Here is a 16,367-nt window from a genome sequence, read left to right as displayed (position 1 = left end):
AGTCGCTAAGGTCTAGCTGTTGTGACTAATTGGAAAGTGAACAAGAGGAAAGATGATTGTGCTCTCTCTCTGCGTGTCTCTCTCCATCTCTCTCTCTCTCTCTCTCTCTGCCTCTCCTTCTCTCTGTGTGTAACTTTGACTTTCAAATAAATAAATAAATGTTCAAAATATAAATTAAGGGCCCGAGCCAGGGCTCACTTGGCTAATCCTCTCTCTGCGGTGCCGGCATCCCATACAGGTGCCAGGTTCTAGTCCCAGTTGCTCCTCTTCAAGTCCAGCTCTGAGTTGTGGCCCAGGAGGGCAGTGGAGGATGGCCCAGGTGCTTGTGCCCCTGCACCCACATGGGAGACCAGGAAGAAGCACCTGGCTCATCTCTTCGGATCGGAACAGCGCTGGCTGTAGCTGCCAATGGGGAGGGAATAAACAGAAGGAAGACCTTTCTCTCTGTGTCTCTCTCTCACTATCTATAACTCTACCTCCAAATAAATAAATATATATTTATATGAATTTTGTAAAGATGAATGAAATGCATTTCTGTCCATAATCTCACAACAATTTCCAGGTCTCATGGCATTAATCGACTACTTAAGACGCCAGACACCCTCGTCTGCCCTGGGCACTGTCCTGTCTGAGGCGTCTGAACCCATGCCTGCTATATAGGGGCAGCACATGCAGATAGGGCCTCCCTCTGCCCATGAAAACCAGCCCAGCCCTCACCCTGCAGCTCTGGCACAGGAGCTCCAGCCCCAGGACTCCCAGGTGTCCACTCAGTGATCGCACTCAACACAGACGCTCACCATGGAGACTGGGCTGCGCTGGCTTCTCCTGGTCGCTGTGCTCAAAGGTAATGATGGAGAACGCGGGGCACTGAGTCTGGCAGAGGACGTGAGTGAGAGACACAGAGAGTGTGAGTGACAGTGTCCTGACCATGTCGTCTGTGTTTGCAGGTGTCCAGTGTCAGTCGCTGGAGGAGTCCGGGGGTCGCCTGGTCACGCCTGGGACACCCCTGACACTCACCTGCACAGCCTCTGGATTCTCCCTCAGTAGCTACTACATGAGCTGGGTCCGCCAGGCTCCAGGGAAGGGGCTGGAATGGATCGGAATCATTTATGCTAGTGGTAGCACATACTACGCGAGCTGGGCGAAAGGCCGATTCACCATCTCCAAAACCTCGACCACGGTGGATCTGAAAATGACCAGTCTGACAACCGAGGACACGGCCACCTATTTCTGTGCTGGAGACACAGTGAGGGGCCCTCAGGCTGAGCCCAGACACAAACCTCCCTGCAGGGGCGCGCGGCTCCACCAGGGGGCGCACAGAACGCATTAGCCCAGATTCTGGTCCTGCACAGGCGCAGAGGGAGATGAAGCCCTGGTTTCCTGTCAGAGATTTGGGGTTTCCTCTCCTGTAACAGTTTTGAGGGAAGAATTCTACTTTTTGATTCTGTCCCTCCCAACTTCAATGACGGATTGAAAGTTTGATGTAAAAGGAAGAAGTCCTAAATGAACAATTTGGTTCATGGACAGCGACTGTGCTCACCAGGATCAGAGATGTGGGAATATTGAGGACACTATTGAGTCTCTTCCAACCTGACTCAGGACAGCACCCTCAGGGCACTGAAAGCTTTGGACAGTTTCAGTTTTCCCTGTATAACCAGGGACAGCCGAGACAGGGTCGTTGATCTGTTAAACAGCAACTATTCCACTCATCCCTCTCCTGCCACAACCAGCAAGTGTGCACTGAACCAACCTTTGACTCTACATGTGGGTGATCCACACTCACTTTCTGCAGACTTTCACCCGACCTCTATTTCCCCTTTAATCCTGGAACAGTCTGTGGTCCCTGTGTGAATGTCACAGCACTCAGGAATGTACTTGCAGCTCAGCTGTGTCTCAGGCTGAGCTTCTGCAGGCACCTGGGAAGCCTACAGGGACTTCCTCATCCTCTAGGTCCTGGGACCCTCCTGGGGGGCTTCCTGCCAGAACTCCGAGGGGAAATGCCCTGGACATCAGCAGTCAAGGTCATAGCAGAATGGAAAGTGTTGGGTGTGCACTTCCAGCTGATCTGGTTCTGCTCCAGTGTCGTGGGACCCCCTGCACCTGCTGTGGTTCAGGGAGAGCAGAAAGTGGGACACACAGTGGCTGTGCACTCTGGGGCTGGAGTCCACATCATGGGGAGCTGTGTCTGTGGCTCCAGCATGATGCCCAGTGTCCTGAGGCTGAATCACAGCTGCAGGAAGAGCCAGTCCCAGCGACCATGTGTCCAGAGTCCCTGCTCTTCACTCCATGTCTATGCTGACTGGGGTCATCAATCCATTTGTCATCTTTCATCTATTTAGAGAGGGAGACATCCAGGCTGCATATCAGAGTTCTGGACAGAGCACATTTACACTATTTCTATCCTTGGAAGTGAAAATGCATTCTGAAGACAGCAGATGATGGATCAGTTAGGAGTCCCCATGAAAAACGTGCGAACGCTATTGCAGTTCCCTGCTCCTGGGTTCCACGTGCCAGTCCTTGAATGAACTGGCATTTATTTATCATCTGCATAAAACATTGGCAAACACAACCCCAGTATTCAGAGAACTTAATCTGCAGTTGGCCATTTTGTCATTTCCTTTTCATAAATGTTTGATAAATAATAACTGAACATAGACATGAGATAAATGATATGTGTTCAAAAATGACTGTATCAAATTGATGGAATTATGAAGTCATTCTTATTGACATGCTCATCACAAAATCCACATGTTCCCATGGTCGAATGTCAGTTTCCTGTGTTGGAATTCTGTAGACACAATATTCTCTTAACCTCTGTCACCATGCTGTACAGTAGATCCCTCAGTGTGTGGATCCTGTGGGACTGAAACTCTGACCTTGCTCCACCGTCTCCTCTGTTACCCCCACACTCAGACTTTGGTCTTCACAATTGTATTATGTCTCCATGAGTTCATCCTTTTTTCCCATGTAACTAGCATCACATATTATCTGTCTTCTTGGACTAGATGGTATACTGTACATTTACTGACACATTATGCTTAGGCATTATTCTCAGCATTATCCAAGTTATCCAAGACATCAGAATTTCTTCCTCTTTACTGCCTTATAAACTTCCTGTTAAAATATAACTCTGTCCATTTGTCCATTATCCATCCTTCCTCAAGGCTAATTTCACTGGATTATATGTGTGACCTCTTGAGAATGACGCTGCTTTAATTGAACATGGGACTGCAGAGCTGTTTGCCATAGTGACTGTGGATCCCGTGGTCTCCTCCCTGGGATTTCATATTCCTTCTACCAGGAATGGTGTTGGAGGATCCTGTGATAATTCTATTTCTCAGCTTCTGATGTTTTCCATGAAAGCTTTCCTAATTTACCTGACTCCAGCCTTTACCAGGTTATCTTCTCTCTCTTCCTGCACAACATGTGTCAGCTCTGGTATGTCTGGTGATACTCAGTCTAACAAAGGGATGGGGTATCTCATTGTTTCTCCAACATGCACATGCATGATGATCCCATATAAAGCATTTTTATATGTTTGCCTTTATATATTTTATTTAAAAATTACACATATACTTTTACCTCTTTAAAACTTGTATTTGTGTATTTGTCCAAAAAGAAAAAGCAACAGAGACTGACAGACAGTGGTCTACTGAATCCTGGGTAACTTCCCAGATGCCATAAAAGAGGAGTTGGGTCAGATCATAGCCAGGTGCATGAATTCAGTCCAAGTCTCACACATGGGGTTAACTCAGATTCTCGCACTGCCCCTCAGAGTGCACATTGGCAGGAATCTGAAACTGGACCCAAACTAGGACCTAAACATAAGCATCCATACAGGAGCAGGAATCCCATGTGATACCTTCAAGGCCGCTCCTGTCACCACCTTGTCAGTCACTGCATTTGAATAATTGATTTCTTCCCTTGGGATTCAGTTGCTTGAGTTCATTCAACATTAGGAAATAGGCTCCTATTCATATGTACAGTTATCTTTCATTTCTTTTAAATATCTACTTATTTTATTTGAAAAGCAGTGTTATGGCAACAGAGGAAGAGACCAACAGAGGGAGAGAGAAGCTTCCATCCACTGGTTTCCTTCCTGAATGGCTGCAAAGGCTGGGGAAGGGCAAGACTGTAGCCAGGAGCCTGGAACTTCCTCCAGTTTCCCACGAGGCTTGAAGGGGACACACACTTGAGTCATCATTGACAGAGATCCCTGGTCCATTAGCAGGGAGCTGGATTTGAAGTGCAGCAAGCAGGGTCTGAAGCCATGCTGCTGAGTGATGCTGCATGGGGATGGCAGGTTAACCTGCGGGACCACAACATTGGCACCCACGGGTGTGATCTGAAAATACTTTCTCCCCATCTGCGGGCGACTCCTGGTTCTTCAATCACTCTCTTTATTCTGCAGAAGCTCTGTGGTTGGATCCATATTCTTTTGCCTATTTTTGCTTGGTTGCCTGTACTTTGGAGATTTTCAAAATACCATTGCCCAAACCAATGTCAGCATGCTTTTGTCCAGTGTTTTCTTCTAGAACTGTACTGTCTCGGCTCTTGCTTTTAAGGCATTCCTCAAGTTCACTCTGTTTCTGTATGTGGTATGAGATGACATCGTAATTGAATTATTTCAGGTGCATTCAAGTTTCCCCAACCCCAGGTAACGACAGGAAACCCATCCCCATCCTGTGATTTTGTCACCGTGCATTCTCAGAACTCACAGTCTCAGAACGTGTTCCTTTATTTCTAGGTTCTGTTCTGTCCCAGGGCTCTGGGTGTCTATCTTATCCCAGCACCAGGCTTGATTTAGCTCAGATGTGATGAAGCCTCCTGCTTTGCCATCACAAACCTTGATTTTCTTCATGTGAATTCTAGAATTTTCTTCCTTTTCCTGGAAAAAATGTCAGGCTATTTCACAGGAAATGCATTGAATCTGTGAATCACATTGTAGCTTGCCTATTTTAACAAGCTCATTCCCTCAAATCCATGACTACGTCATTCCAATTTACAGGGAATCATCAAATTCCTTTTCACTTTTTAAATTATTATGCATTGCATAAGTATGAGTGAAGACCCCTATCTTACACCTTACATAAAACTCCACTCAACATGGATTAAAGATCTAAATCTATGACTCTAAACCATCCAGTTATTAGAGAACATTTGTGAAACCCTGCAAGACACTGGCACAGGTAAAGAGTTCTTGGAAAAGACCTGAGACATAGGCAGTCAAAGCCAAAATTAATAAATGGGATTGTATCAAATCGGGAAGTCTCTGTGTGGCAAAAAACACTCAGGCAAGTGAAGAGGCATCTGACAGCATGTGCGAAATTATCTGCAAGCTATGCAACGGATATGGATTAATAACCAGAATCTGTAAAAAATTAAGAAATTCAAAAAACAAAACAAACAACCCAGTTAAGAGATGGGCCAAGACTCAGACATTTTTCAAAAGAGGATGTCCAAATTACCAACAGACATAGAAAAAATGTTCAGGATCACTAGTGGTCAGGGAAATGCAAATCAAAATCACAAGGAGGTTTCACTTCACCCCAGTTAGAATGGCTTCATACAGAAATCAACAAACATGAATTGCTGGCGAGGATGTGGGGGAAAAAGTACCCTAATCCACTGTTGGTGGGAATGCAAACTGGTAAAGCCACTATGGAAGACGCTATGGAGATATCTCAAAAATCTGAATATAGTCCTACCTTATATGACCCAGGAATCCCACTCCTGGGAACTTACCCAAGGGAAATGAATTCACTACACACAAGAGATACCTGTACCTCCACGTTATAGAAATTGTGGGATATGTATGCTACCGAATACTACACAGTGGTAAAAAAAAAATGAAATCCAGTCATTTGCAACAGAATAGATGATTCTAGAAAAGATCATAGTTAGTGAAATAAGCCAGTCCCTAAGGGACAAATACCACATGTTCTTCCTGATAGGTGAGACCTAATAGAGCACCCAAAAGGAAATCTAGGGAAGTGATGGCTTGAGCTGCCCTTGTCTTGACTGTCGAGGAACAGTTTTTTGTTTATTTGGTTTTTTGTTTATTTTCCTTCTTACTATTTATTGAACTCTACTTAACATAGAGTTAATCATATGTATATAAAGTCAATTGAAATGAGATCTCAGTAAAAAAATAAGAATAGGAATAAGAGAGGGAGGAAGGAAGTTTGTAACTGTAAAGCTGTATAGTGCTGCATACTTTCCTACAGACTTATTTCTGAGGGTACAGTTTTAACACTTGTCACGGGGCTCCAAGTCCCATTAAGCTTAGTGGGAAAAATGCCATTGTAATTGTTAAAGTGATCATATTGAGTGTTAAGGTGAATATATAGGTAGGATTAAGTTTTAAAGTGATCATATAAATAGGGTCAAGTGCCTGGTAATAATAAGAGATAGAATTTAAAAGGAGAGAATGTTCCAACATGGGAAGCAGTCCACACAGCAGACTCAAAGAATGACAATCGCTTTAAGTAACACTCTGACCTCTGATGCAGCACCTAAGTCTTCCTGGTCTGACTGAAAAGCCCATGAGAACATTTCAGCCAAGACACTGTGGCAAAAATATTCTACATGAAGGTTCTCTGTGAGTGAGACCCGTGGGGAAAGAAGTGGCCCTCAAAGAAGGAAGTACTTTTCTCTCAAGGGAGGAGAGAACTTCCACTTTGCTTATGGCCTTGTCTAAATACTGAAAGAATTTGTAGATTCAAAAGGCTTTCATAGCCTAAGCAGCTCATGTCAAGAGCCTCGGGTGGTCACTGATGTCATACGTAAGAGTGTTAATTGTTAAATTAACAACAGGGGCACTGTGCACTAACTCCCCATGCACGACCTCTGTCCTCAATGAGTTGTATTATGAGAGTTAACTGTAAAACCAGTTCTCAGTGTGTGTGTGTGTGTGTGTGTGTGTGTGTGTATTGTTGAAATCTTCACTTAGTATAGAGTTGGCTTCTGTTTACAAACTAATTGAAAATGAATCTTAATGGAGCATGGGACTGGCAAGGGGAGAGGGAAGAGGAAGAGGGGTGGGAATGTAGGTGGGAGGGTGGGTATGGTGGGAGAAAATGTATTCCAAAAGTTGTACTTATGAAATTTGTATTCCTTAAAAATTTTTCAAATATTAAAAAGTAAAAAACAATAATATTGTTATGTGGACATCATTCACCCGAATCCTAAACTGCCTCCAAGGTTTTTGAAGTGTTTTTGATGCTACAAATGTAATTTTTTAGAAAAGATTCTTTTATTTATTGAAAGTCAGAGTTACAGAGAGAGAGAAGAGACCCAGAGAAAGAGTTCTTCCACCTGCTGGTTCACTCCCCAGACGACAGTGACACCAGGAGCCAGGAGTTTCTTCAGGGTCTCCCACTTGGACACAGAGGCCCAAGCACTACGACCATGCTTTTCTGCTTTCCCAGGTGCATCAGCAAGAGACAGAATGAAAGACGAACACACAGCACTATGGGATGCAGGCAACACAGGTGGAGGATTCACCTGCTACACCACAGTGACGTTTTCTGCATTTTCTGCACTTTTGTTCTCAATGTACAATGTACCACTGATTTTCACAAATGGCATGAGGTAGTGGAGTATATTTTTATCCATCATTTCCTGCACGTGCTGTCAGCCCTGTGTTGGCAGTTTGTTTCTGATAGCACTTTCCCCCAGTCACACATGCACTGTGCAGACTCATCCCCTTGCCCAGATGCAGTGGGAGGTGAATCGCTGGTTCCTTCAGGAAATTGGGGTTTGTGGTCCTGTAACTGTTTCCTAAGTTCCGATCTGGATGGATGCTTCTGTCCCTAACACCAATCACCGAGCAGAAGTTTCGGTATCACGGGAAGACGTCACATGAAGAAAATGGAGTCGTTTTGAAGGAATGAATGACATCTCTGGGGCCCCAGCATCTGAGACCTGAGGGAGCTCTGGGCACCCGGGGAGGCTTTTCCAGCCCGAGTCACTGAAGAGCTCTCCATGGAATTCTCTGATGACGTCATCGGGGACCCTGCTGAGAGCCCAGGGGCAGTGTAGAACCGGTCAGGGGCTATGAATGCTGCAGTGTTTCACATCCATGCCCTCCCCTCCTGCACAGCTGGGCCCCTGAGGGGTGAGCTGACCCCGTGGTCCTGTTCCCTGGGGCTCCCATGTCCATTCTCTACAGCTGTGCCCTCGTCTCCCTTTCACTTCCTCACCCTGAACTCACAGGTTGAGGTCCACGTGCTCCAAACCCCAGGTCAGGGATTAACCTGCAGCTCAGGGGTGGCTCAGGCTGTGGCTCCTAGAAACCCTGCTTGCTCTTCCTCACTCACGTCTCCTGGGATCCCGGACCTGCTCTCATTTGCAAGCAGAGGTGGCCATTGGTAGTGCAAGGGGTCAGACTCATGGAAAACACTGGGTGTGGAGAGGTCTTGTTCCCCACACTCTGCTGGCCTTGTCTCCATCTCAGGGAGACCAGCAGGTGGGATAGCCCAGTGAGGTCTGCACTAGAGTCCAGGTGGTTCTGGACTGTGTCCCTGTGAGCCCACCAATGATCCAACCCTGGAGCTGCATCCCTGCTGCATGAAGGGCCTGCCCCAGAGACTGTGTGTCCAGAGACCCCGACTCCTTCCTCCAGGGACTGCCCGCACCTGTTCTCAGCCATGCTCCTCCTTCTGTGGAAGCAAAATTGTCCTTGCTTTCTCTCAACTCTGTCATCATCAGGAATGAACAAATTTTCTGCTCTTCACCAGGATAGCTGCATCAACCCCATGTGTTTACTAAATGTCTCCTGCAAAAATGCAATTGTTCACTCGTGTAGGATTCTTACAGAATCTGAAGCAATTCTCTCAGCTGATACAGAAATGACTATTTCTGAGTTTCTACATCTAAATTCAGAGACACGTGTTACTCTATGTTTCAGGTGGGAACAGAGGACTGGCTGAGTGTTGTTCTTTGACTCTTTTATTCTGCCTGTTAGTACCATCATGCAGTACCCAAGAGAGGAGGTGTTATGTCGCAAAAAGGTTTATTGAGCTCACAGCTGTAGAGGCTGGAAGTCCAGGATCAGACAGTGAGAATCTTGTGTCCTCAGGCATCCTAATATTGTGAACATGGATGGGAGGGACCCCATCCCCACACAGGACATCAGATGAGACCAGGGTTGACTCTAGCAGCCCTGTGCTCTGTGCTGAAGCTGGGGACCCAGGAGATCTACTGTGATCTCCTCCATAGCAGATTCCCCAGAAGTGAACAATCTATTTCTGCAAACAGCCAGACCGTGCACTCCCTGTCAATGCTGTTACATTGTGGCCATGCTCAGCACTGATGGTGTGAGGACAGACCACATCCACCCCCAGCGGGCTGCTCCCAGCATTCTGTGTGGTCCTGTTCAGGGCACTGGAGACCTCAGCTTCCTCCATGAGGCCCTGACATTGAATCCACTCATGGTGGGAGTCGTCACTGGATGCACTCCCCAGAGACGATGTCATTCCACATCTCCCAGGCACCTGTGCTAGTTTTACTCAGTGGTGGTCAGTGTGGGGAGTGCTGGGGGCAAGGACACCTGATCAGACCTCCTGACTCAGTGCTCTCCTGCAGGCACTGGTGCTCCAGCTGTATGGCCTTCCCCCTGTCCTTACCCTCCTGCACAGCAGAGCCCACCCCCCCACCAGGTCCTCTCCCTCTGCTGCTGGACCCTGTCCCGACTGTCACTTCCCCACGTGCCATGGTTCTCCTCCCCAGTCCTCAGCTTTGGGGGTGGAGCCATTCCCTGAAGATGCAGACTTCTGTGTCTTGGGGGATCAGTGCTGGCACAGTGTCTGGGGTGGACTCTGCTCACGAACATTTTCTACAGGATTTCACCAGGACATTGGTCATGATGGTTTCCTCCTGCAGGTGAATCACTTTCCTACTCAGTGGACACAGAGGAGCAGGGTCTGGGGTATTGAGGCTGAGGATGCTGTTCCTGCAGAGCCGTGAGCAGAGCCAGCACTGCTTGGTGTGCATGTGTGGTCTCTCCAACTGAGCAGCTGAAGGCTGTATGTTAGGTGGAACTTACCCTCCATACTTGATGCACGGAGCCTCCCATCATGCATGTGGGGACCTCACCACCCAGTGATCTCATTGAGAGGGGCTCTAGGGAGGGACAAGGCCATGAGGGTTGCTGCCTGCATTGAAGGGAATACGGCCCTTAGAGAGACCCTTCAGTAACTCAAGGCTTAACTTTCAGTTATTCACACATGGGTCAGAGAGGAGAAACAGAGCCGCTCCCACTCACTGCACTTTCCCAAATGTCACTGTGACCAGGTCTGCTTCCCAGCCTCGCCCAGTTTCAGGACAACAATCAGGCGCATCCACTAGAGTGACAGGGCCCAAATATCCTCCCATAAACTTCTGGGTCCTGGGGCTGCAGGAGCAGGAATCTGGTATTGGGAACCAGAGCCACATATGAGACCCTGGAACTCCCCTGGGGGATGTGCACATCTTAAATAGTGCAACTTTCAATTTATTATTTCCATGAAATTTGATGACACAGCTAAGACTAATACACTGCATATTTGTGCAAAATATCCTATTCATACTCTGCTTTACTTTTAGTTTAATTCTTATAGGACTTTCAGATATTTTGCTTAAAAACTAAGAAAAACTCGTTCACCTGAGCCCCACAGAACCTGCAAACTCAAGGCCATCAACTTCTGCCACAAAACCTACATGTTGCTCAGGGATGAACTGGATGAATCCATTGTGAAGGAGCCCAAAGGGGCTCAGGACTTAATGTGACTGGAGGAGGTGGGCGGAGGCAGGGTGACACAGGGGCAGTGGGCAGCAATGTGGGATGTGATATTTGCTCTTGGCATAGGTGTGATGAGGAGTGAGAGAGGCACAGCTGAGTCGCACTCACCACACACTTTCAACATGTGCAGCTGCCTCTGTATCTATCACAGCTCAACAGCATTGCCCATAGAAGCAAAATTTACCAGCAGAGAAAATTGAAGGACAGACAGACACCGGCACGTGGAACACCACACTCAGATGCACCTGCGTGGAACCTGGTCCCCTGTGCATCTCTCTGTCAAAAATGGAATCCAGCAAAAGTGCTCCTTGTTCTGCTGCTGGCAGAGAGTTCTGCAGACCTCACCAGGAAGCCCCAGTGAGTGCTGAGTGTGGACTGGGGCAGAGCTGAGTCCTGAGGTGAGGGGAACAGATCAAGGTGCTGGGGACTCCTCTTACCACACTGGAGCTGGGGACACATCCACACTGTACTGGTGATTTCTCCTGTAATGTTGAATGGACCAAGACCTAAGGGAACCCATGAATATACGTTGTAGGTCCATTCACATAAAAGGACCAAGACAGGGTTCAGTGTGCAATAAGAGCACAAAAGGTATCATTTGCCTCACAAGTGTGCACTGACAGACTGCTCTGGGACACTCTCATCAGTCTGGGCACAGTCCTGTCTGAGGCATCTGACCCCATGCCTGCTATATAGGGGCAGCACATGCAGATAGGACCTCACTCTGCCCATGAAAACCAGCCCAGCCCTCACCCTGCAGCTCTGGCACAGGAGCTCCAGCCCCAGGACTCCCAGGTGTCCACTCAGTGAGCGCACTCAACACAGACGCTCACCATGGAGACTGGGCTGCGCTGGCTTCTCCTGGTCGCTGTGCTCAAAGGTAATGATGGAGAACGCGGGGCACTGAGTCTGGGAGAGGACGTGAGTGAGAGACACAGAGAGTGTGAGTGACAGTGTCCTGACCAGGACGTCTGTGTTTGCAGGTGTCCAGTGTCAGGAGCAGCTGGAGGAGTCCGGGGAAGGCCTGGTCAAGCCTGGGGGATATTAAAACTCTTCTGCAAAGTCTCTGGATTCTCCCTCAGCAGCTACGACATGAGCTGGGTCCGCCAGGCTCCAGGGAAGGGGCTGGAGTGGATCGGATACATTTGGAGTGGTGGTAGCACGGACTACGCGAGCTGGGTGAATGGCTGAATCATCATCTCCAGCGATAACACCCAGAACACGGTGTCTCTGCTCATGAACAGTCTGTCAGCCTCGGACACGGCCACCTATTTCTGCGCAGGAGGCAGAGTGAGGGGCCCTCAGTCAGAGCCCAGAAGCGAACCTCCCTGCAGGGGAGTGCGGCTCCACCAGGGGGCGCACAAGACGCACTGAGTCCAGATTCTGGTCCTGCTCAGGCACAGAGGGAGATGAAGCCCTGGTTTCCTGTCAGGGATTTGGGTTTCCTCTCCTACAGTTTTGAGGGAAGACTTCTACTTCATGATTCTGTCCCTTACACTGACGCCACTGACGTAGAGAAGCTTGATGTGACAGGAAAAAGTCCTAAATGGACACATTCAGGTTCGTGAACGATGACAGTGGTCACCAGGATCAGAGATGCAGGACTATCTGGGGACCTCGTGAGTGTTGTCCAGTCTGACTCAGGCAGCGTTCTCAGGGCACTGCCGACTTTAGGACAATTTTAGTTTTCCCTTCAAACCCAGACAGACCCGAGCGAGAGTCTTGATTTGCTACCTCAATTTTATAAGTCGTCCCTACCTCCTGTCAGAGCAGCCTCTGAGCTGAACTGAACCAACCATCTTATTCTAAACTGTGGGTGTTCTGCATTCACTTTCTACAGACTTTATACCCAATCTCCATTTTCCCTTTAATCCTGGAACAGTCTGTGGTCTCTGTGTGAATGTCACAGCACTCAGGAATGTCTTGCAGCTCAGCTGTGTCTCAGGCTGAGCTTCTGCAGGCACCTGGGAAGCCTACAGGGACTTCCTCATCCTCTAGGTCCTGGAACCCTCCTGTGGGCTCCCTGCCTGATCTCAGGAGGGAAATGCACTGGACATCAGCAGTCAAGGTCATAACTGAATGGAAAGTGTTGGGTGTGCACTTCCAGCTGATCTGGTTCTGCTCCAGTGTCGTGGGACCCCCTGCACCTGCTGTGGTTCAGGGAGAGCAGAAAGTGGGACACACAGTGGCTGTACACTCTGGGGCTGGAGTCCACATCACGGGGAGCTGTGTCTGTGGCTCCAGCATGATGCCCAGTGTCCTGAGGCTGAATCACAGCTGCAGGAAGAGCCAGTCCCAGAGACCATGTGTCCAGAGTCCCTGCTCTTCACTCCATGTCTATGCTGACTGGGGTCATCAATCCATTTGGAGTCTTTCATAAGTATTAGAGAGAGAGAGACACCCAGGCTGCATATCAGAGTGATGGACAGAGCCCATTTACACATTTCCCACACTTGTAACTGACAATGCAACCTGTAAGACAGTAGATGATGGATCTGTTATGAGGCCCCATCACCAAGGTGGGAACACTGATGCAGTTCCCTGCTCCTGGGTTCCAGCTGCCAAGCCTTGAGTACACTGCCTTTATTTATCATCTCCATAAAACATTGGCCAACACAACACCAGTATTCAGAGATCTGAATCTTCATGATTGGCTATTGTTCATCCTTTTATCCCACATAGGTAGCATCACATATCATTTGTCTCCCTGGCCTGGATGGTTAGCAGAGTGTACTTTTACTGACATATTATCCTAGGCACATTTTTCTCCAGGAACATTAAAGTTGTCCAAAATTACAGAATTTCTTTCTCTGCACTGCATATAAGCTTCCTTTTAAAATGAAACTTTGTCCATTTCTTCATTTTCCATTCTTTCTTCCATGAGATGTTACTGGATCATATGTGTGAACTCTTTTGATTATGGTGCCTTAAATGAACAAGCAACTTCAGAGGAGTTTGCCACACTGACTGCAGATCACATATACACCTCCCTGGGATTTCATATTCATTCTCCATGCAATGGTGCTTGAACATCATGTAATAATTCTATTTCTCAGTTTTTGATGCTTTTCCATACGGTTTTACTAATTAACCTGACACAGACTTGTACCAGGGTTATCATCTCTCTCTACCTCCATAAAACATGTCAGCTCTGGTATGTCTGGTAATAGCCATTCTAACAGGAGCGATGCGATGTCTCAATGTGCTTCCAACATGGACATACATGATATTCCCATATTTGTAGCATTTTATATGCTTGCCTTTATATCTTCTTTTAAAATTTATAGGTGTAACATAAATTTTAAAATTCATCATTTTATTGGCCGGCGCCGCAGCTCACTAGGCTAATCCTCCACCTGCGGCACCTGCACCCTGGGTTCTAGTCCCGGTCGGGCGCTGGATTCTGTCCCAGTTGCTCCTCTTCCAGGCCAGCTCTCTGCTGTGGCCAGGGAGTGCAGTGGAGGATGGCCTAAGTGCTTTGGCCCTGCATCCGCTTGGGAGAAGCACCTGGCTCCTGGCTTCGGATTAGCTCGGTACGCCGGCTACAGTGGCCATTGGAGGGTGAACCAATGGTAAAGGAAGACATTTCTCTCTGTCTCTCTCTGTCATTGTCACTCTGCCTGTCAAAAGAATTTATCATTTTACTTAAAAATTTGTCTGTATGTATTTGTCAAAACCACAAAGAGATGGAGACTGACAGTGATCTTCTAACTCCTGGGTCATTTCCCCAATGGCTACAAAAGATTCACATGGTCAGGCAACAGCCAGGTGCTTGGAATTCTGTCCAGGGTTCCCACGTGGGACTGCTTGGAACCTCACCTACGGCCTCCCAGGGTGTGCTTAGGCAGGAATCTGAAACAGGAACAACCTAGGACACAGCACTAATCATTCTGATACGGGAGCAGGAATCCCTCAGGCTCACTCCAGTGCTGCTCCTGTCACCACCTTATCATCACTGCATTTAAACAATTGATTTCTTCCCTTGGGATTCAGTTGCTTGAGATCATTCAACATTAAGAAACAGGCTCCTAATCATATGTACAATTAATCTTCAATATATTTTAAGTATCTATTTTATTTTAAAGTCAGTGTTATAGCAAGAGATGACGAGACCAACAGATGGAGGGAGAAGATTCCCTCCACTGGTTCACTTCCTGAATGGCTGCTAAGACTGAGGATGGCTCAGCCAGAAACCAGGAGCCTGGAACTTCCTCCAGCTTCCCAAGGGGCTGGAAGGGGACAAACACTTGGGTCATGGTACACAGTGATCTCCATTGCACTGCCTACCTCTGTGAGTTCAAGCTTGTGGACTGCATATACAACTAGTGTCACATGCTATGTGTCCACATGTACCTGCATTATTTCTTTTAGTATGTATGCCCCAGGCAGACCCACATTTCCTAATGACAGAACAATCTCATTCCTAATACTGAATAATATTCCATGTCCAAATGGGAAAGATCCATTCACTGTTTTATGCACACTTGCTTTTTTGTAGACTGAACTAGTGTCAACAAAGCTGCATAGCTGAACCCAGGACTGTGGATGAATTGTGACTCAGTGACTTCATATCCAGTGCTTGACCTCAACTCAGAGTCATGGTTACAGAACAGGGAAGAGGGGGAACACAGGGCAGCTGATACCAGGGCACAAAGCACTCACAGGAAGGAATAATTCTGCCCACACCACAGTGGGCTGACTCAGTTCACCACAACACACAGCATGTTCCACGAATAACTAGAACTGAGGTTTCCAGGCCTCCCAAAAGAGTGATGGAAAGGAGGTGGAAATGTGCATGACAGTGAGTTCATCTGTGCCCATTTCTACCATGCACATTCCAGTAGCACACTACACCCCACTACCATGTACAGTATTCTGTGTTCAGGAACATTTTTAAACAGTTTAAACAGTTTTTAAACTTTCAGGCAATGGATGAATAAGGAAAAAAAACATAGTTAACCTTAAAAATGTACTTGCAGTCTCATCTGTTTTAAAGTGGGCGACAGGCATTAGGACAAAATTGGCTAAGTCCCCACTAGGAACACCCGAGTTCCCATCAGAGAACTGACTGAGCCCAGCCTCACGGCTTCCCACACTTTTTCCTGATAATGCATAATCAGAAACTATAGATGACGCTACAAGCAAAGGAGCCCCTACCACCGACGTTGGAATTACAGACACAGTTCCTTGCTTCAGGGTTCAGAAAGACTAACTTCTAGGGGTCATAGGCATTTGGGATGTCTGGGCTGTCAACCCAAAGGCAGAAATCTCCCATTGTCACCTTTTCTGTCCATCTCTACATTTCTGTCTCTCTCACCCCTTCTCTCTCTATCACTGTACCAATATCTTTTATATAGATGATAAGGAACTAATGGTTATTTAAATAAATGAGGGACATGATCTTGCTAACACTGGATATGAAGGATACACACATATTAAAATGAAACAAGGTCATTGCCTTCAACTTTTTAACATAATGATAACATAAAAATTCACATGATCTGAATCCTATCATAGCCATCACCCTACACACCCAGGTCACCACGTCTGCCCTGGGCTCTCTCCTGTCTGAGGCGTCTGACCC

At 47.2% G+C, this 16,367-nt stretch overlaps 1 protein-coding gene across 2 annotated transcripts in view; it reads left to right on the top strand.

Moving 5' to 3' along the window:
• The first annotated feature begins 722 nt into the window (after positions 1–722).
• Positions 723–16,367, top strand: part of LOC100009097 (Ig gamma chain C region) — a 183,007-nt gene continuing 167,362 nt past the window's right edge. Inside the window, exons 1-2 of one of the 2 annotated variants that reach the window (XM_070065641.1) lie at positions 723–844; positions 948–1,232. In XM_070065641.1, coding sequence (XP_069921742.1) covers positions 799–844; positions 948–1,232 — 331 coding nt within the window. In that variant the 5' untranslated portion in view covers positions 723–798. Of the gene's footprint in view, positions 845–947; positions 1,262–16,367 lie in introns of both variants that reach the window. The other variant, XM_070065642.1, reaches the window with a different exon arrangement.

Source organism: Oryctolagus cuniculus, chromosome 20, assembly GCF_964237555.1.
Source record: "Oryctolagus cuniculus chromosome 20, mOryCun1.1, whole genome shotgun sequence".
Taxonomy (NCBI): domain Eukaryota; kingdom Metazoa; phylum Chordata; class Mammalia; order Lagomorpha; family Leporidae; genus Oryctolagus; species Oryctolagus cuniculus.
The sequence above is the reverse complement of the archived record's forward strand: the minus strand, read 5'-3'. Positions and strand labels throughout refer to the sequence as shown.